The sequence below is a fragment of the Poecilia reticulata genome, linkage group LG9, assembly GCF_000633615.1.
Source record: "Poecilia reticulata strain Guanapo linkage group LG9, Guppy_female_1.0+MT, whole genome shotgun sequence".
NCBI classification, from domain to species: domain Eukaryota; kingdom Metazoa; phylum Chordata; class Actinopteri; order Cyprinodontiformes; family Poeciliidae; genus Poecilia; species Poecilia reticulata.
Window position 1 is genome coordinate 9,896,790 of NC_024339.1, and position 22,185 is coordinate 9,918,974.

The 22,185-nt window shown below is 39.5% G+C and overlaps 1 protein-coding gene across 2 annotated transcripts in view; it reads right to left on the reverse strand.

Moving 5' to 3' along the window:
• Window positions 1-22,185, reverse strand: part of fras1 (Fraser extracellular matrix complex subunit 1) — a 271,118-nt gene that overhangs the window by 15,312 nt on the left and 233,621 nt on the right. For both annotated transcript variants that reach the window (XM_017306806.1, XM_008417773.2), the window contains 18 exons: window positions 20,827-20,967; window positions 19,833-20,060; window positions 15,606-15,719; window positions 13,770-13,920; window positions 11,674-11,833; window positions 10,809-10,977; window positions 9,938-10,184; window positions 8,172-8,516; window positions 7,910-8,070; window positions 6,993-7,140; window positions 6,717-6,922; window positions 6,493-6,649; window positions 5,723-5,923; window positions 5,461-5,648; window positions 3,134-3,409; window positions 2,523-2,755; window positions 1,973-2,133; window positions 852-1,066 (listed from right to left, as the gene is read on the reverse strand). In XM_017306806.1, coding sequence (XP_017162295.1) covers window positions 852-1,066; window positions 1,973-2,133; window positions 2,523-2,755; window positions 3,134-3,409; window positions 5,461-5,648; window positions 5,723-5,923; window positions 6,493-6,649; window positions 6,717-6,922; window positions 6,993-7,140; window positions 7,910-8,070; window positions 8,172-8,516; window positions 9,938-10,184; window positions 10,809-10,977; window positions 11,674-11,833; window positions 13,770-13,920; window positions 15,606-15,719; window positions 19,833-20,060; window positions 20,827-20,967 — 3,501 coding nt within the window. The remainder of the gene's footprint in view (window positions 1-851; window positions 1,067-1,972; window positions 2,134-2,522; window positions 2,756-3,133; window positions 3,410-5,460; window positions 5,649-5,722; window positions 5,924-6,492; window positions 6,650-6,716; window positions 6,923-6,992; window positions 7,141-7,909; window positions 8,071-8,171; window positions 8,517-9,937; window positions 10,185-10,808; window positions 10,978-11,673; window positions 11,834-13,769; window positions 13,921-15,605; window positions 15,720-19,832; window positions 20,061-20,826; window positions 20,968-22,185) is intronic.

Genomic DNA, 22,185 nt, shown 5'->3' on the forward strand with positions numbered 1-22,185 from the left:
GGTGTTGCTAGGTAACAGGCTTGGCTTGGCTGGTGTTGCCAGCCAAGCCAAGCTGGTGTTGCCAGCTAGCAACACCAGCTAGCAACCCCCTAGCTGGGGTTGCTAGGTAACAGGCTTTGCTTGGCTGGGGTTGCCAGGTAACAGGCTTTGCTTGGCTGGGGTTGCCAGGTAACAGGCTTGGCTTGGCTGGGGTTGCTAGGTAACAGGCTTGGCTTGGCTGGGGTTGCTAGGTAACAGGCTTGGCTTGGCTGGGGTTGCTAGGTAACAGGCTTGACTTGGCTAGGGTTGCTAGGTAACAGGCTTGACTTGGCTAGGGTTGCTAGGTAATGGTGCAGTGCATGTCAAATGTGATTCAACAATCAGGAGGTTTCTGAAATGGCTCACTTTCCAGACACCAAAAAACACGATCTTATTGACAAAACCAGCTTGGTGAGTCTTTTTAGTGCTTGGGCTGTTTTTGGAAACAGCAGAGACACATATAGAGGAACAGAAATGTGCAAAATGTGAATTTAGCATAATTCGTCCCCTTTCGAACACTTTCCCACTCCGAATAAGAATGGAAGAAGAAAACAGAATCCATCCTTCCATTTATCCATTCATTGAACTGACTGAGTAAACTGAAGTTGTGTTATTCTTAGATGTTCGGCGAAGCTGTGAAGCTACTGGTGCGTCTTAGTGAGCTGTACTGGTACTGCGTTATCGCAGAAAAGAAATTTCAAGCTAATCCAGCAATGTTTTTCTTCATTGGTTCGGTAGTAAACCTCAGATATCTGTACCGGTATCGGAAGCGTAACAATGGGATCGGTGCATCCGGTAACCCTACATCTAGAACAAAGTTATGCTTGACCCACCTGGAAATCAGCGGTGACGGAGCCGCCGCAGACGTCGATGAGCTCGGTCATGTCGTAGTAGGCGTCAAAGGTCCAGATGCAGCTCTTCAGGTTCAGGTGCTTGTAGAGCTGGATGCTCTTGGCCTCTCGGACGTTGGGGTTAAACTGGTAGGGGCGGTCGTAGCCTGGACCAAGAGAGATGCTGTCGTAGGAAACGTCATCCAGGAAGCCAGACTCTGTGGAAGGACAGTGATTCTCATTAAACCACAGAACTAGGAGGGAGGATGGTACATTTTAACAAATTAAACTCTCTGAAATGCCTCTAAACAGGCTTTGTTCATTTTTCCCCACATTAAAATTCAAGTAAATATTCTTCAAGGTAAGAGAGTTAAAACCAATACAAATACTGCAAAAACATAAGATCTTACCAAGTATTTCTGGTTGAGTTTGCAGTAATTTTTCAGCCAGATAAAGGAGTTTTGGGTCAACAATTCCTTAAAATTGGGAAAGAAGTGTTGGTTCCATTGGCAGACAAGTTTTTCCTCGTTTTAAGTGAAATAATCTGCCAATGTAACCTGTTTATTTAATCAATATTAACAAATTATTTAATGAAAACAAGCTCAGTTTTTGCAGAAATGTTACTTGTAATTTAGTTTAGTCTTATTCCAAGTTTATAAAGATATTTTTACTGGACACTAAACCACAAATACATTGTAAGATTTTGTGTTTTTACAGTGAATTAACTAAAGTTAGCTTCAAATAAATTTTTATATAATTTATATAATAATCAACCACATTCCTTTTTTTTTTTTTTTTTTAAATAAACATATGTTTTTACTTTAGTTTTCAATTCTTGGATTATAATATCTATATTTATTATAATAAATCATACAACTTCGGTTAAACTTCTGTCTCTATGTGTTTTTGTTTGTGAAAATAAAAAAGGAATATACAAATATATTAAAAAAGAAGATTAAGTAGAACTATAACAGGTGTAGCATTATATGGAAATACAGATCAACAACGTAATAGATTGAGTCAACAAACTACAGTCAGGTGGCATTCTTTCTTAATGTTTGGAAATCAAGGACTTTCCAAACCTGGAAAACAAATCATTAAAATGTAATAATTTTCTGACTGACCAGAAATGCCCTGCAGCTCTCTGATGGTGACCAGGTTGGAGCAGACGTGCTGCTGCCTGTAGATCGACTCCGACAGCAGGAAGTGCAGGTTGTGCAGCGGCATGGTGGACACCAGCGGCAGCATGCCGTCCTGATGTGGGATCTGCACTGAGATGTGGATGCTGAACGAGGAGGAAAACAAAAAGAAAACAAAGCAGAACGGTTACTTTTTTTTTTTTTTTTAGAAAAATCAATCGTTTTTTTTTGTAGCACATTTCAGCAACAATACAGTTCAAAGTGCTTTACAACATGAAAAACACAATTAGCAAAAGAAACGATACATTTTGCCTTCATTACACATCAAAATGTTGATTAATGTTTCATTTATTATTAATCAAAAGCAATCTGAAGGTCAACACCCAGATTTAAGGCCTGATCTCTGGTTTCCAGTTGTCGTAACTGAAGCTGTGCGTCAACTCAGTTTTGTTTCTGTTCAGCTGGAGGAAGTTTGTGATTGGATGGGTTCGGAGTCACCTGGTGACATGTTAACTGTTCATCAGTGAGTACGAACCGGTTGGGGTGCTCTTTGTGCTTCACATCCAGGTATTTAAGCGTGGCGATGAAGGACTGGGCCTGGAAGCCTCTGGCGGTTCCCGTGGTAACGGGGGTGTGGCAGATGGAGCCGTCCGTGCCGATGGTGATGATGTTGCTCCGCAGGGGCGTTCCCAGGTGGCCGGCTTTATCCCGGGCCTGAGCCACACAGCGGACGTGGAAGCGACGGCTGAAGTAAATGCTGTCCAGAACCTGAGGGGAACGAAACAACGAAGGTTTAGAGAAACAGTGGAGGCCTTCTAGTCTTTCTGACCTGTCCAACATGCTCCTTAACCAGAGCCCAAATACCTACGAATGGATGGAGACGAAAGGATGAGTTTCTCTAGATCTAGATGGGATATTAGTTCTTTAATCCTGAAAATGTTCTTCAGCTGATAGAAGGCTGACTTTATTATCGTCTTTAAGTGTCTGTTGCCGTTGTTTGCTTCATAAAAACTGAACATTAAATACCCACCAAAGACATCTGAAACTCTGTTCTGGTTGCAGAAGCTTTTGCTACCTAACGGAGGTTGAGCTGACCTGAATTGTAACCTTATTTTTGACTGAGCGCAGGAAACCATCTGGCCTCACCATGTGGTTGACGCTGGTGTACGGCGTTGTGTCCGTCACCGTCTCAAACGGGGAGCGCGCTCCGCTGGAGTCGGTGGGAGCCGCCACCTCCCAGGAGAAGTGAACCTGTGTCTGGTTGATTCCCGCCTCCTCACAGTGCTCCTTCATCACGGAGAACTTCGGGTAGTGGGGGTCACAGGGCGTCACGCAGACCAGAGGGTAGCCAGGAGATGGAGTTTTCTTGCTGCCTTCTTTGGTCACCTCCTGGACGTGATTGTAGTCGGCCAGTGAAACCACCTGAGGAAGCGGGAAAACTCGTGTTAACGCTGCGACTTCTGAAAATGTGTTAAAGGGGTGACCTACTAAGCTCAAAATTTTAATTTTTAATGTTTTTGTACCTCCATTGGGTCTCTGCAGCTTCTAAAAACAACCCAAACACTTAAAAAATACACCCCACCTTTCTCTTGGCAATAAGTCAGTGACGTGCGGTCAGGGGAAAAAATAATATATAATAAAAAAATCATTTATAAAGGTATTTTCACCCTGTGGTTTGTACTATAAAGTACCTATTTTTCATTTAATTTAAACAAATCTGATGTTATTTTTCTTCAAAATCGCTAAATTTTCGCATTTTCTCATTCAAATGCTTGGGAGCGAAGCCGGAGAGGCAGCAGCGAGCTGAGCCTCACCTGGGATTGATCAACCTCTCACTAACTGCACTGGCTGCCATTCTATGAGAGCATGCTCCTCCTGTCTGTACGTCGCCAATAAAATGGTTAAAAACCTTTAATGTATGAACAGATTTTCCATAATTTAGATTATGTATTTAATGTACTGTTTTTTTATTGTCACCAACTGTGTGTGTAACGTGTTTCGTGTGCTGAGGAGCGATCAGAAACGGCAGAGAACAGATTCGAGGTGAGGCAGGCAGTTCTCTTKCCTCATGGCAGGGGGCGCTCATGATCCCAGACATTGTGACTCCACAACTGCAGAGTAAGAGACAGTAACAGTGATCTAGCCATACAGTAGCTGCGCTGATACAGAGAGCGAGAAAAACGTGGTTTTGAGTTGTACTTTAACGGTTTCTCCCTTTGCTGTTAAGCACAAAAATTAAATTTAATAATAAAATTAATAATATCTACATGTCTAAGTTTGATTGAAATAACGGAATTATTCTGCAGCGGCGGCGCAGCTAAGCATCACGTTAAAGAATAGTCTTTTTGCCCTCCAGCAGTGTACGCATGCGTGAAATTTCCTTATGTAAACAATAACATGCAGGGGGTCCAAATTTGTAAATCCGATTATAATTAAGTCGGTGCCTCACCAGCTATGAACCTCACAACACGTCACTGATACACATACGTCACTGCAATAAGTGAATGTTATTTGGTGTCTGTTTCAAAAACCAGTAGACTTCCCGTTACCTAGCAACCCAAGCAAAGATCCAGCACATTTGGTCATTTGTTTTTACTGCTGTATGTGCTGTACAATGGCTGCTGGACTGCAAAACCACAAAAATCTTATCATGTAAATTTGGTCCAGTTTCTAATGCAAATATCTTAATACACCTGAAATAAGACAAAACTAACTTAGTAGTAACTTTGTTGCAAGAATTATGAGCTTGTTTTATGAAAATAATTCCTTAATATTGGAAAAACATATTAGTCCCACTGGCAGATTATCTAACTTATAGCGAAACATTTTTCCTTGTTATTAATGAATTATTTGAAACAAGCAGCTTTTTCATCCGTCTTAGGGAAATATTAAGTTAAAACACGTTTTTGTACTTCCATTTGGGTTTCTTCTGCTTCCAAAAACACCCCAAGCTCTTAAAAGCACAATAGTTGTTTTTTTTTGTTAATAAGTTAATGATTTTGGGTTTCTGGAAAATAAAAAATCTCCCAGTTGTTAAGTCAGATTTGACATTTGGTCAGCTGGTTTTACTGATGTACAATGGCTGCTGGAAAAGACAAGTGTTTTGCTGTTGACTTAACATCCAGAAACCACTTGCTGCATTCATGTTGGCTATGCAGGAGGCTCTACTACTGCTTTTCAAAGATGCGTAGTTGCATAATTGTGCATCTTTTGCAGTCATTCTCACATGTGAGTGTAAACGTTGAGTTGGGAGGCATAGCCAGCAGCAGCAGCAGCAGCAGCAGCAGCAGCAGCAGCCCTAAAACAGCTCATTCAGAACTGATCAGACTAAAAATCTCATTATCTAAGAAATATTTTGAGAGAAAAAATGTAGTACACATGTTCTGTATCGCCCATAAACATATCCTGACCTGTTCAAGGAAGCATAATCGGTCACCTTTAAAGGTGAGATGCTTCTAAGAGGTTTTCCTTACTATTGGTGGGGCGGGGAGGATGAGGCTCCCTGCAGCCTCCTGGTCCAGAATCGTCACCGTCGCCGTGGTGATTTCACCGAGCACGGCCTCCACCGGATCATCAGGACCAAGCACCAGGGAGAAGGATTCATGCCACTCTCGGTCTTCATTAGACAGAATCTCCACCTTGAACATGATGTGGTCCGTTCCTTTAAAGCAACAAACAGAGTCAGAGATATTTAATCACACTCTGGAAGCTGCATCACAGGTTCTCTCCACTCACCAGGCGTGAACTTCAGGACCCGACTGTTGGGATTGTAGTCCACTCCAGACTGGGCCGATCCATCCCTGGTGCTGCAGCGGATCTTGGACGTTCGGTCCAGGTCTCCGTGGCGGATCACCTTGATGTTGAGCGCCTCGACGCCGTCTGGGCCGGGAGGCTCCCTGACCTGGTAGGACGCCTGTTCAAACTCGATGGTGGGAGCTGGAGGAGCAGAAGATGAGCGACAGGTCAGCATTAACATCGGTACCGCGATTAGTCTGATTTACCTTTTCAGCCTTAATCAATTAATAACTATGCTTAACTTTGTGAGCTTAAAATGTACATTTGCATATTTTCAAAAAAATGTTTTGTTGTCTCCAACCAAAAATGTCTAAAGATTTAGTTTTCCAGGTTTTAAAACTTAAGAATTTGTGGCTGATCTGTTGATTATTTTTCCAATTAACCAATTAATAATTAGATAGCAAAAGGTGGTTGATAGGAGATTTATGTTTTTACAGGATTTTAACCAGGTGAAGTTAAAACTGCAATTTGAGGAGTTCTGGGTATAACGTATTTACAGGTAAAGATTTTTTTAATCCTAATTCTGAAATGTGTTACGGCTTTAAATATATTGATCTTTCAGCAATCAGCCTATTTTTTGAGCCTGTGTAATCTAGTTAATGATTATTTGATTACTAATTTAGTGGGCGATTAGGTCACTAATCGATTAATCACAGTTAATTTGATTAATCGTTTCAGCCATTCATTGAGTGTATTCAGGCTGCGTTTACCATCCTCATCATTGGTGATGGTGATCGTCACGATGTCATTGGCTCCAATCATCGCCCCGCTCCAGTGGTCGCCCTGCGGCGTTCCGAGCTGGAGCTGGAATTCCTCCTCAGTCTCGAAAACAGAGTCGTCGTTGATGTGAGCCGTGCAGTTCTTCACCTGATGGACCAACGCAGATTTAATCCCACACACAGGATTCGGCACAACGTCTGGGTCAACACGTCACCTTCTCTCCTTTGAGGAAAGTGATTCGGGATTCGTCAGCGTTCCTCCTCTCCACAAAGTCATCCATCACCATGGCAGACAGGGTCCGAGTGAAACACCGCACCGACGACTTGAAGGACAGGTCTCCGGTCCGGATGACGGGGACATGGAGGACGGTGTCCTTCTCCTTCACGGTGAAGGAGGTTTTGCCAAACTGCATGGTAGGAACTGAGAGAAGCAGCTGGTTTTAGTGATGAGCCAAACCAGAGCAACACGGTGCGGAGGGCTCGCTACATACTGTCCTGGAAGGTGTCGGTGATGACGATGTCGGCTTCGTAGGGTTCCTGAAGGACGGCCCCCTGCGGAGAACTGAGGAAGATAATGAAGGACTCTGGACCTTCGATGGACGGGTTCTGAATGTCGTCCATGATGGTCAAACTGCAGGTCTAAGAAACAAAAACCAGAGGAAGGTTTGGAAATGATCAGAGTCGGTGGTAACTAGTTACATTTACTTGAGTTACTTTAAAAAAATAAATAGTATTTTCACTACAGTGTACTTTTTACTTGAGTAATTTTATTATGAAGTATTTCTGCTCTTACTTGAGTAAAATTTCTGGATTTTCTACCCACTGAATAAAAAACAAACATGTTTAAACCAAAAATCCAGCAGACTCAGACACACCTGCAGTTTTTGCTGTTATTGACAGAAACTGATTTGGAAAAATTTTCTTTTGTCTGATTTTGTTATTTTTTGATACTTATATGAATTATTGTCATTTTGGTTTTTAAAATATCAACCTATAAAACTATCATTAAAATGACATCATCAGACAGGCCGACATATAAGTGGAAATCTTGGTATTTTAAGGACCAAAATTACAATATTTCACACAATAAAAGCAGCAAAATCAGACAAAATGAAATGTTTCTAAATCAATTTCTTTCAGCAAAAAACTTATGAAGCTTTAACAAAAACTGCAGGTGTGTCTGAGTCTGGTGGATTTCCGGTTAAAACATGTTTGTTCTTCATTCAGTAGGTAGAAAATCCAGAAATTTGACTCAAGTAAGAGCAGAGATACTTCATAGAAACATTACTCAAGTAAAAGTAGAAAGTACAGCTTAGTAAAAATACTCCTAAAAGTAAATTTTCTCCAAAAAGTTAATTGTAAACTAGTTGCTACCCGACTCTGACCACCACCAGGTGTGTGTTGGTACCTCCTCAGTTTTCCCAGGTTTGAACTCCACCTTCTTGGAGCTGGGGATGTAGTCGACTCCCGGGATGGCCGACGGCGGGTCCAGAGGTCTGGTAGCGCACCACACAGACGTCACAGAGGACAGGTCGCTTCCCTGGCGCAACACCGGTATCTCTATGGTTCCTGGGCAAAAGAGATCCCAGCAAACTCGGGTCAAAAACACAACCGGATCCACGGCAGAGAAACCAAACACATCCATCTGGATGCGAGAGCGAAGTTCACACCAGCATCTTCACTGAACGTAAAGGTCGCATTTCCAAGCGTCACAGTCGACGCGTCGTTGGGTCCGTCGATGACGACCTTGGCTGACGACACATCGCCCACGCGGGCGTTGTCGGAGGCGTCCGACAGCACCAGCTCGAACTCCTCGGACAGTTCGTACTCGCTGTCGTCGACGAGCTTCACGTCGCAGGTGGACATGCTGACGCCGGGCCCAAAGATGACGCGGTTGTCGCCGCTCATGCCTCGGCTCTTGTAGTCGGAGCCGGACTCCAGGGCGTGGAGGCTGCTGCCCTTCGCCGACTTGGAGACGGTGTAGCAGAGAGCCGACACGGTGCTGGAGGCGTCGCCTGCGTGAAAAGGTCCAAGGCAGTTCAGACATGGAAGAGGTGAGGCGACGAAGCAACAATCTGACAACATCTGTCACTTTACCAGAAACAACAGAAGCAGAGTCATTCTTTTTATTTGGTGCTACATTTATAGAGAGAAGCAACAAGAACACACACACTCAAATATTTAAATATTTGATTTGTAAACAAATATTTAGCTCAAAATTAAACTTTTATTTTACTTTTCATTTATTATTATTATTATTATTATTATTATTATTATTATTATTATTATTATTATCTCTTTCTCTTTCTTACCGTTTATTCAATGTTACACGACTCTGTTTCTGTTTTTAATTATGTAAAGCACTTTGAAATGCCTTGCTGCTGAAATGTGCTATACAAATAAAATTTGATTGATTTTAACTAAATATTTAGTTTTGCAAACTAAATAATTTCCCAACTGGTTCCCATCTACACTAGTTGGGATATTAATATTTAGTTTTTATTTATTTTGCAAGCTAAATATTTAGTTCCCAGCTAAATGTTTACTTCTGAACTAAATATTTGGCTCCAAATGAAATATCAATTTAACTAAACATTTAGTTCCAAGTTAAATGTCTATATTAGAAAATTTTTCAAATTAAACATTTAATTTTCAATTTAAACATTTAATTTAAACAATGAGTTATTGTTTTCTAAACAAGTTATTTAGCCCCAAATTAAATAATTAACCTGACTAAATATTTATTTATAAGCTAAACATTTACTTTTCAAATATTTAGCTTATTATCTAAACATTTAGGGCTGCACAGTGGCGCAGTTGGTAGAGCTGTTGCCTTGCAGCAAGAAGGTTCTGGGTTTGATTCCCGGCCTGGGGTCTTTCTGCATGGAGTTTGCATGTTCTCTCTGTGCATGGTGGGTTTTCTCCAGGTACTCCGGTTTCCTCCCACAGTCCAAAAACATGACTGTCAGGTTAATTGGCCTCTCCAAATTGTCCCTAGGTGTGAATGTGTGTGCCTGGTTGTTTGTCCTGTGTGTCTCTGTGTTGCCCTGCGACAGACTGGCGACCTGTCCAGGGTGTATCCCGCCTCTCGCCCGGAACGTTAGCTGGAGAGGCACCAGCACTCCTCCCGACCCCACTAAGGGACAAGGGTGCAAGAAAATGGATGGATGGATCTAAACATTTAGCAAGCAGGCTACATATTTAGCTTGTTACTCTCTTCCACCTGCTCCCCCATTTTCAGCTAATATTCCAATATCATCTGCAAACGTCATGATCCAAAGTGATGTAAACTTCCAATCCAAAGAAGGAAAAACGTCTCAGAGTCGACAGATTTAGTTACCCAACATATTTAGTTACCCGTCTAACTCTGAGGGTCGATCTCTGTTTGCATTCATCACCAAATCATGAAACCAATCGCTACTCTTTCTCTCTCTACCTTTCCTCTCGATGGGCGCGCTGAAGAAGCCGCTGCTTTCGTTGACGTGGTAAGTCTTCTTGTCAAACTGCAGCGTTGGCTCGTCCTCCGTGTCGTTGATGTTGACGACGGCGCGCGTGTTTGCCCCGAGCAGCGCGTACACCGGCATGCTGAGCTCCACGTGGAAGCTCTCCATCCCCTCAAACACCTTGTCGTCGTTGATCACTATGGTGCAAACCTTGGTGTCTTCGCGTTCGTCAAACTGGACCTGAAGAACCAGGAGACGAGAGTTTTTAAGAAAGATACAGAACCGCGGAGTCTAAAGCGTGGCCTGCGGGCCATTTGTGGCTCTTGAAGTGATTTTTTGCAGCCCTCAGCTGCCATTCGAGGATGATACAAACTTTTTATTTATAATTATGTGAAATTATTACCAATATAATTTTCTTACAGTTGAAAATATTTATAACCAAACTGTTATAATCAGCAGAATTGAGTGTATTCACAGACTTTTACTGAAAAACCAACTTTGCTGTACATAAGTCAGCTTTTATTTAATTTATTAAACTTGGCTAAATATAATAAGTGATTAAAAAGAGAGAAACTGAAATATGTTTCTTATAACACATTTGTTCAATCAAGCCCAAAAGAATTATAAAACTAAACGACATATTTTTAATAAAGAAAATGTGCAAAATCATTTTTAAGTTTTGGATCTACAAGGAAAAAAAAAAAAAATCACGCAATTGTTTCATTTTATTTTAACATTTCTATTATTTATTCTTTTTTTTTTTTTTTTTTTGGCCTGTGAAAACTGCTGACCTGTCAATTTTGACCCACATGACAAAAAGTTTGACGCATCTGACATAAATCTCTGGTTCCTTCGACAGCGCACCTGTCCGGCGTATTCCACGTAGTCCTGCTGTTCGGGTCGCGTTCCGGTGCTGCTGGTGGAAACGGCGCTGCCCTGTTCGGTGCGACAGAGGACGATGGCGTACTGGTTGAGGTTTCCACTGCGCTTCACCGTCACGGCTACGGTTCCGGCTTTCTCGCTCACGTTGTAGCTGAGGGCAAATCGGAGGGACGGAGACGTTATTTTACATTTTCACTGCAAAAACACAAAATATTATCAAGTAAATTTGGTTTAGTTTCTAGAGCAAATATCTTAGTGCACTTGAAATGAGAGAAAAACAAGTTCCAAGTGACATTTTAGCAGCTTGTGTTAAGCAAATAATTCCCTAATTTTGATGAAAAAGAACTAGCTCCACTGGCAGATTGCTTTACTTATAAACGGCTGCCATGGTTTCAATCTTGCAGATTAGTTTCTGCAGCCAGAATTATTGTTGTTTTGATAAAATTGTGAACTCAAACGTAATTATTGCACTTGAATGACTTCAATCTTCTCACAAAAGATTGAAATTTATGATTGGGAAACAAAGCATCCGATATGACAGATTCTTCTTTAAACTACCAACAACAAGGTCTCTCAGTTGTGAAATTACAATTCTGAACAAAAACAGTAGAAGAAAAAAACTCAACACTAATAAATAATGATTTTTGGCACTGCTGCCAGTGGATCTAGTACTTTTTAATCAATTTTACAGATTTATTCACTTAAAACAAGATCCCATATCTTCCTGAAAAGTCACTTGTAAGTTACTTTTCTCTTCGTTCAGATGCACTAAGATATTGGCACTGAAGATGTTTGGTAACATTTTGTGTTTTTGCAGCGTTTCTGCCTTTGTTCAGTGCGGCAGTACCTCTTGTGCTCAAAGCTGATCAGGGACCACTGGATGTGGAAGACGTTGTCGCTGACCACGTTGGGTTTGCTGTCTTTCACCAGAAACTTGAAGGTGTCCATGGTTTCCTGGACGTTTTCCTGACGCAGCACGTAGCGGATCAGACCCAGATTGACATCAGCTGGAACGCAGAAACACGAGAAGAGCCGATGACCATTCTGGGTTATTTTTTAGGTTGAAAACGAGATGGGAGAGATCTAAAAACCTAAACCTGCACCGATAACGAAGACATCACAAGATTTTTATTTTCGTTTGTGTTTTCTGCTTGAACTCTTGGATCATATCAGTGTGGAAAACTTTAGGATCAAATCGAACAAATGTAAGAGTTTGACTCTTAAAACAAGAAAACAAACTATTTTGTGGGTTGATTTTTGAAATAATAATAAATGAATGCAAGTCCTTAAAGTTCGACAAGTGACTAATTTCTGAGGCTGTTGCTTTTAATTTCATGTTTTTACAGAACAGAAAAAGAATAACAAATATTGTGCCTGCTTAACTTCCTAATTCTTGACTCAAATATCTGAAAAATCTGCAATTAGCAGATAGTTTGACTCCATTTTGTTCTTGGCAGGTATTTCTGGCTTCAGTACGAAGACAGAAACTAACTTTACTTTTCCTCCAAAATAATTACTTTATAATTCGCCTCCTCTGGCTTTTTTCCATCACTTCTGGGTCCAAATGAGTAAGAATATCAACGCTGGCTGATATTTCCTGCACACCGATTCCTCCCAGAGGAGGCTGGAGAAAATATAAAATCTTAACAAAAGGCAAATGAAGATGCATAAACGCTAAAATGACCTTCAGGACGCTGAGGGCAACATGCAGCTGGAAAAACACACACACCAGTATGTAAATACTTCACACCAGAAATCCTTTTCACCTTATTCACTAACATTTATTCCTGCCCAGAGGGGATTATTTACTCATCGGTTGTTTCTTATCATCAGGAGAAGTGCTTTTCTGTACTCGGAGCTGAACACTGAACACATTAAAATGAGTGTTTGGAGTTTCTCTCCGGCCTGAAGGATCAACATCTCATAATAAAAACAGGCTGACACTGATTCCAGGCTGCAGCCTGAAGCCGAACACGACACAAACAGGCTCCGAATAAGAGCCCTGCTGATTGAAAGTCAAAATTAACTGGATAAACATGGAAACCTGGAGGAAAGACGCAGCTGAAGAGCATCTAAAGTCCTGAGCAGACGGTAAATCCTCTGATCCGAACGTCCTGCATGAAGAACCATACAGTTCATAAACAGTAAAGTATCTGAATATTAACTTACACGTCAAACTACGGATGATTTAACTCTGTGACAAACCTGGACAGAAGGGGGCAGCAATAAAACATGAAACTGAAGAAAATAAATGGAGCTTTTATTCCCTGTGCACTGCAAAAATACAAAATATTACCAAGTATGTTTGGTCTGTTCTGTAGTTCAAATACCTCAGTACACTTGAAATAAGACAAAACAAAGTTATAAGTAACTTTTCAGCAAGAAAGAGGACGTTTCTTAAAGTAAATAAAAGCAGGTACATTGATTCTAAAAACTTTTTTTAAGTAGATTTTTTTCTGAGTTTAAATATCTTGTGCAAATATCTTAGATCACTTGAAATAAAACAAAAATAACTTAAAAGTAATTTTCCAGCTAAATAAATAAGCTCGTTTTAAATCAATAATTCTTATTTATAGATAAAAAGTAGTAGCTGCACTTTGAGATTTTCACTTAAATGAGAGATTAAAGGTATGGAGAGGGTTTGATAATCATAATTTTATAGATACACTTCTTGCCAAATTTATATAATTTGCATTAAATGGAGCCGTTGACCTTGATCATGTCAATGAATCTAAATCACAAAATTTATCTTAGATGGCTACATTACGTGTCTGGTTCATTAAATATATTCTAAACACAATTTTTGATTTATTTTTGATTGTAAGAAAAGAACAGACTTAAGTCTAACTGGAAGTAGAATGCAATACTCATAATTTAATCAAAGTGGAGACACAGAACATGTAATTTCTAGCAGACAGAAATGAAAACCAAACTCCTCTTCACCTTGTGTGAACGTGTTGACGGAGTTGCCAGGTTTGAGCTTGCTCTCCAGGAATCCGTGTTTGGGCTCTGCTGTGATGTCATACACCAGCTGTCCGTCGTCAGTGTCCGGGTCCATCGTCAGCAGCTCTTTCTTTGTGATTAGATTGGTGGCCTGGCGAAAACATAAACGGGAACGGATCAGAGAAGGACATTTGTGAAGAAAAAATACGTTAAAGAAAAGGATGAGCAAAAAGCCATAGAAAGCCGAGAAACCAGCCAAAACTATGACAGCATTTAGTCACAGCACAAGACTCCACTGATGAATGAAAAGCAGGTTAAAATTTGCTTTTCATTCAAGTCTGCAGTCTCGCTGCAGAAGATTTTGACAAACCTGTAAAAACCTGAAGGCCAAAGCTGAAAAACGTAGTGATTACTGAACACGTTGAAGAAAATAATGAACAACATAATGAAAGCCAAGAAACCAGCTGAAGTCTGTCAGCATTTAGAAAGAGATCCTCCTCCTGCTGCAACATCACCTGCCTTTAATACCAAGTGATGGCCTGTAAAAATGTTTATCATTAAATCAGCCAGTAAAAGCAAAGAGATTTAAAAAAAAATTGTAAACAGGTGCAATTATATAAGTGTACATCTTTGAAAAGCATTAGTAGAGCCTCCTGCACAACCAACAAGAATGCAGCAAGATGTTTCTGGATGATAAGTCAAAAACAAAACTTTTTTCTAGCAGCCATTGTACAGCACATACAGCAGTAAAACCAACAATCGGAAACAGACACCAGAAAACATTAACCTAGTGCCAAAAAATGTCCTAGGTTGTTTTTAGAAGCAGTTGAGACCCACATGGAAATTAAAAACAAGCAAAAGGTGAATTTTGCATAATAGGTCCCCTTTAATTACATGACATTTTTTCCCCACAACTTCAGTTGTTGGCCAGTTTGCTTTGACTTCTTTGGTTTCTGTCAGAGTTTGTCGTCGGTGGCTCTATTAGAAATAGTTAAACTGAGACAAACATTGAAGTTTAACACTTTTTGCAAACTGTATAAATAAATCATGATGAAAAATTTTGCAGAAATGTCTGCAAGCAGTGTTATTTCCAATATTAATGTAGGTTGGATATGGATTTTTTTTAACTGCTGGGGGGGAAGGTTTGTACTTGACCTTTAATAAACACTTTCTAGGTGAATGTTTTGACAGATGTCTAAAAATATAACAGCAGAAAAGAGCAAAAAGTGATTTTAAAACCCTCGTTGCAGATCAGCGTTGTTATTCATAACCTCGGCTACGCGCTGCTATTTACTCGCTAAATATGAGCTTCACACTTCAGCAGCAACATCCTTGTATGTTTGCGCGGCTGCAGCTGAAAAAACACCTCATAATGGCACAAATATGTGCTAACAGGATTTGCTTCCTGCTCAAAAACCAATGATATGAAGCAGAGGTTCAGCATTTTCATAATTTGCCTAAGTGATAAAACACAGAGGACTTAATTAGCAGCAGCGCAAACAGCGCAGGCGAGGAACAATTTCACAAAATGACATTTCAACAGCGTTCAAACAAACAAACAAAAATAAGGCTGCATAATTGGCTTTACTTTGTGATGAGTTTTTAAAAAACACCTGCAGGTGGGGGAATTAAGTTTTATTTTGCTCCATATTTATGAGTCGGTAAGTGGAAAAAAAAAAGACTGTATTTAATTGGTGAGAAATTATTCACACAGAGATGTGGTGTTGCTCTGTCAACGATTGTTAGAAACTTTCCTTCCTCATTAAAACATCTCAGTTTTTAAACATTTCTTTGCGTCCAAAGCCGTTTTAAAACTTTGTTTTTAGTTTGTTGTACCTTGTTGTTCATGTATTCCAGCCACTGTAATCCCAAGTTGGTGACGATCCGCGGCGTTCCGTCATCCACCGGAAGAATATCGATTTTAAACTTCTGAGGAGCAGCTGTCACGATCTGCAAAACATAAAAACACACTTAGAAATACTTTAAAGTATTTAAAAAATAAAAAGATATCAAGGTGACCTTAGTGGGGAAATTACACAGTGATATATAAGTAAGTACTTTTATTCCTTTTTCTCATTAAAAGTGTTTAAGAAGCTGTGATTGGTCAGCGGAGCTGCTGACGAGGCGTTATGCAAATACGTTTCTGTTTGTGTCGTAAAATTCAAGAGTAGGAGAAGAAATCCCAACTAGGTGCCTCATTCAGTTAAAAATAAAGTGCTATAAATAAATGAGTTAAACAGACTTTGGGATTTATAACATCTAAGTGTCCTTTAAGTGTACTAAAGGTGCAGAAAGCAGAGAATCAAACCGTCGCAGTCATAATTTCATGATTAGTTCCTGAGCTGAGACTAATTTACACACCAGGATTAAGAAGATAGATTAAAAAATGCACTGAAGTTTGTGTGAAATTTAATGATTTCTGGGGGCGGGGGGGTTTGCATATTTTTGCACCAGTTTCAACTGCAAATATCTTAGTAAACTTGAATTAAGAAAACTAACTAACAAGTAACTTTTTTTGCAAGAATTATGAGTTTATTTTAAGTCAATAATTTCTTAATACTGATGAAAAAGTTCAACTGACAGATTATTTCACTTATGGGAAAATGTCTTGTTAGAAGTGGAACCAGAACTTTTTTTTCTTTTTTTTTAATCAATATTAAGGACTTATTTACTTAAAATAACACTTCAACATATTTTTACTCAAATAAGAGTAAAAAAGTATTTGGCAAAAAGTAACTGATCAAATTATCAATCATTTAGTAAATATTACATAATGAGAAGTTAAGTGGAAATTCTTGTATTTTAAGGACCAAAATGATGATAATTTATACAAGTAACAAAAAAACCAACAATAAAATCAGGAAAACAAAAGTTTTTCAAATCAGTTTCCTTCAATATAAATCTTATGAAACTTTAACAAAAACTGCAGGTGTGTGTCTTTCTCAGGTGAATTTTTGTTTTTCCATTCATTTTTACTGGAGTAAGAAAATAAAATTACTCAAGTAAAAGTAAAAAGTACAGCTTAGTGAAACTACTCCTAAAAGTAAATTTTTCCAAACAAGTTCCTCCAGTAAATGTAACTATTTACATCTGCTGACACGCAGCGATCGGCAGATCTGGGTTATCCTCACATAAATCACTTGTCCTTCAGTTGTGTCTCAGAAGAACAAGAGACTTTACAGCCTGTCATCACGCCGACATTGACACACGCCACTAAACGATCCATTCATCCACTTTATGCATTATTCATATCATATTCAATAACAAGGCAGCGCCGGCGGGAGAAGATCCACCTCCAACATCAGCACCAGAAACCAAACGGAGGAGACATGTGGAGGTGAGCGTCCCCCCGGTGATGGAGAGGTAATAAACAAAAGCCTGAGAGGCGTTTGTTTGTGTGTGATTGGATGAGGCGGATATCTGTACCTGCTGGCTGTCCTTCAGTTTAATCACACACAGACTATTAGTGATGACAGATGGAGCCGAGACGAGGAGAGGGAGGCCTAAACTGACATGCAGAGGAGTCGATCCCCCCCAGGCTGGATCATAACTACAACCGTGAAGCCGACGCCAACATCGCAGCGACGGACGGCCATGTTTCTGTCAGAGGTGAGGATTGAAGCTCAGGTGAGCGGTGGGAAGAACGGACAACACGCGCGTCCAAAGCGTGTCCGCTTATCGTAGACCCCCGGCATGTTATCGTTTACATCTGGAAACTTTGAGTCTGCGCACAACGCTGGACGGCAAAAAGACGGTTCCTTTACATGCCATCCACAGCTGCTGCGGTTAAACAATTTACAAACCTGGAGACGAAGGTACTAATAATTTAGTATTAATTATTAGCAAAGGGACAAGTAACGCAGAAAAACCAATAGAGAACAACTCAAAACCAGTGTTTTTCTTGCTCTTGTTGCCATAACAACTGACAACAAAACCACTATATGTTTCAGGGTTCCGCACAAAAAAACAACAAACACAAAGAACAGAACGTTCAATCAGTTTTACGTTTTAAGGCTTGATGTTTATTTCCGATTATTAATAATTGATCTCTGTGGTAGATTAGAGTCCTACGCTTTAAGCATAAGCTAATTTTCTGCACAAGTCCCTAGATGAGCTTTTCTAACCAATACATGTAAAAACGATAAAGAAGTCAAATGATAATACTAATTTAAAATAGTAAAACATTCTTCCGCGTCTGCATTTAATTAGTATTATGAACAACCACGAGAAAAAATTTGATGTGAGAATCAAAACCTGCTGTGAACTTAAGTTCAGTAGACAACTAAAGAATCTGTCTTCGGTTTCAGACGTTTTAAATTTTAACAATTTAAAAGGTTTCTACTTTTCGTTGTATGTTGATACAGTATGACAATATCTCTGATAGAGGTACTACCTTCTTTTCAAGTCATGAATGTAAGAGATGCTAAGAGGAGTTTGAAATTCAGTCAAAACTGTTAAAAATATCTCGGTGTGTTTAAAACACTTCCTGCTGAGACAATCAGCCACACGGGGAAACTGGCAGCAACACAACGAGACGATTAACAACCTGTTTATGTTGCACTTATTCATGACAAATCTGCGTTCGGCTGCGTTTCCCTGAGGCGTCTCGGCGCTGCGCGTTTATAAATCAACTCTCATCTCGCTTCTTGTTTTTAATCTGCCAGTGAATCACACAAGGAAAACTCCTCATTGTGACCTAAATTGTCTAAATTTAACATTCAGCTGTGAATCCTTATATAAAATTTGCAGACTGAAAAATGGAAAAAAAAAACATGAGAAGCAACCACTTGAAGTGATGGTAGGAAAATGCACTCAAAAGAATCAGAAATTTAGATTGAATTTGTAAAATTTTTTGTTAAATGTATATGCTTTTTTTTCTTTTTTTACTTTAAATTTGACAGCAAACATTTATCTTCAAATGTGATTTTATGGCGACCCAAACCGAAATAATCAGCAGTGAATTGAGCGAATGGCTTCCAGCCAATCAAATCACGCTCCTTTAGTCATGTGATTCAAGTGGTGTTGAGCCGTACCATTTTTTTTCTGCAGGTGAAATTTGTCTGATGAATTTAAATTAAAAAAAAAAGTTAATTTAGATAATAGCACAGGATAAAAATTGAGGGGTATTCATTCATTATCTAAAAAAGATCTGCTTCCTATGAAACAATATTCCTTCCATATAATTTGTTCAATATTACATCTAAAAACCTGTTTATTTTTTTTTCACTTTCAAAATTCAGAAATTAATTTCGAGTTCAATTTTTGTCAGGTTTTTTTTTTTTTTCTTTAGTTTCAGAAAAACATTTTGTGGAGAACAAACTTTATGGCACCAATTTAGCTCCATCCTCTTTGCATTCCAAGATGATTCCTTAAACAAACAGTCACAGTTTATCAAAGCTGCTCCTCTTGGAAAACCCATAAAACTACACCGGAACCTTCAGAGCCACATAAAGACGGTTACAAAGTCGGCCTTCTATCACCTGAAGAACATTTGCAGGATTAAAAGACTAATGTCCTGGGAAGATCCAGAGAAACTCCTGCAGGCATTTATCTTTAGTCGCACCGATTACTGAAATAGTGTCAACCAGACCCAGAACTCTGCTGCTGCTGCTGCTGCTGTTCTGACTAGAACCAGGAAGATGGAGCACATCGCCTCGGTGTTAAAAGTCTTTCCACTGAGAGAATAGACTTTAAAATACTGCTGTTAGTTTCTAAATCACTGAACGACCTAAAGATCTGCTGTTGCCATAGCAACCTTCCTGACCTCTCATGTCATCTGGTTCTGGTTCGGCTCTGCATCCACAGAACCAGAACCAGACGCGGAGAAGCAGCATTCAGCTTCAGAAATCGGGAACAAACTTCCAGAAAACTGAAAAACAGCCGAAACACCGAGCTCCTTTAAATCCAGACTAAAAGCCCTCCTGTTTAGAGTTGCTTCTGAAACATTAATCAACACTTTGATGTGTAGCGACAAAATAAAGTCAGCTGTTGACTGTGTGTTTTATGGCTTTATATTTTCGTGTTTTCATGACGTGAAGCACTTTGCCACTCAGAAACACACACCTCCTTGTCGGCCTCCTCCACCAAGAAGAAGACGTTGGTGCCGTCGGCCACGGTGAAGGTGAAGCGGTCTTTGAGCGAGTTGGAGCCGTCGTGGTTGTAGCTGACTCGGTTCTGGTAGACGTCGTCCATGGTGAAGCTGCCAGTCTGCCGGTAGTGCTGGCCGTTGCTGCTGCGCTCGATGGTCCCGTGGCGGGGAGGCTGGACGACGGTGAAGACGACGGACTCCGCCTCCAGGAGAAAAACAGACGTTAACGACTTCGTATTTTGGTCTTTACAGCAGAACAATTACACCAGGATGTAGAAGGGACTACACCAATGCCTGATTTGTTGAATAAATAAATAGTTTTTAATCTGTTTTTTCAGTTTTAGATATTTGTTTTAAAAAGCTGCAGTCTCTAACTTTCATAAAAATATGTTTTGAACATCTTTGCTAAAACTGTCACCATGTTGAGACAGAAAAGATCCATCTCTTCAAAGCAACCAATCAGAGACTGAAGGTTTTAGAGCTACCAATCAATGCTAAATGTGCTAATAATTTGTGTTGGGATTAACATTTTGTATTGTAACATTAACTTGGTAATAATTAAAAATAAAATGTTCGGATCTGGCCAAATTTATTTTATTTTTTAAAATTTTGTGGCACAAAATCACTCCAAGGACCACAAATGGCCCCCGGGCCTCACTTTGGACCCCTGTGATCTAAGCTAAATTGAACTAAACGTTCAAGCAACAGAGAGTTTACGGTATATCTGACCTAAAGTAGCCCTGAATTTTGTGAATGGGATTTAGTTTTAATCTGGCGTGGATAGATTTCATTAAAGGAGATTCACTGGTTAATCCCAAAGTCCTCCAGAGACACAAAAAAGCTGAATCACATTACTGGGCGAGACGTCAAATCTTTATGATTTGAAACACAAAATCCTCAGCTGACCCCAACAGAGTGTGAATAAAATAATCACATTAGCAGGGTGTGATGAAATGTTAATTATTTCACCTCTGTGTCTGCGTCTGTGGCCTTCAGCTCAAATTCAGTGATGGTTTTCCTCACGCCCTCCTGGACTCTCATGCCAGGAACCTGCAGCAGCGGCAGCGAGTCGTCCACTGGCTTTATGGTGATGTAGAAAGTCTGAGCAACCTGCAGGAAAGCAGCGGTTTACAGATTGCTCCAAAAACTCAAGCAAGAGTAGGAATACTTCAACATATTTTTACTCAAGAAGAAGTAAAAAGTCCAAGAAATGAATAAGAGTAAAAAAGTATTTGCAACATTTGTTACATTTTCAGCTGCTGCAGCTTGATTTGACTCTGCACTGCTTCAAACAAATGAACCGTTTTGAAATAACTGTTCCCCTCCTCGCCACTGGGGGCGCTGCACCAAAAGCCGAAAGGAAAACCTTTGAATAATTACACTAGCCAAAAATCTCCCACACACTGTAAGCACTCAGGCGTAAAGGGCAAACGACCTTTCTCACGTTTTCGTTTCTCCTCCTGATTTCCATTAATTTGAATTAACAAGGCAAATTCATGCATGAGTTGAACGTAGCTGGGGAAGCTAATGTGGTAATTTTTTACCCCTGAGCAGCTCCTGGGTCAGGTATATTTGATACAGGTGAAGCAAATGACAGGATTAGTGAAACACTGACCGTTGTGTTCAGCATGAACGAGCATTCAATGGAAGAAAATGAAAAAGTGATCGTCGGTATGATGGAAAGGGACATTTCTGGCTAATCAAAACAGACAAAAAGGGTCAAAAGTGTGGATTAACTTTGAACTAGATAGAAAAGATGAGAGCATAGATCAGTGCGTATGCTGCAAAAGAGAACTGGCGTTTCACAAATCAGGCATGTTGCACAAGGAAATACATTCTGGCTAACAATGAATGTATCAGACAAAAAATAGAAATTAAAAACAATTAAAACATCTATTTTATAATAAAATATATATATTCATACTTGAGACTGAAAGTTGACTCAATTTAAGATGATTTTTAATTTTTGAAAGTTAATGTGAAATGTTTTATTTCTCATCTGTTTTAACATGTTAAAAAATGTCTTTTATACTTCAAACTAAAAATAATGTGTGAATTTCACTGCATTTTAAGCAATAAACAGTTTTTTTTAACTGAATTGTTTTTACAACCATTTTCTCTTTCAAATATTCTTTTACCTACACTGTAAAACAACAACAACAATGTCTCTGAATTACAATAAAATACCAGCAGCTGTAGTTGCCAGAATTTTACCATCAATTCTTTCAATATGGTAAAAATATTTTACCAAATTCTAAAAAATACTGTAAAATATAGTATTTTTTAAATACACTACTTAATAAAATATGGTAAAAAATATTTATATAT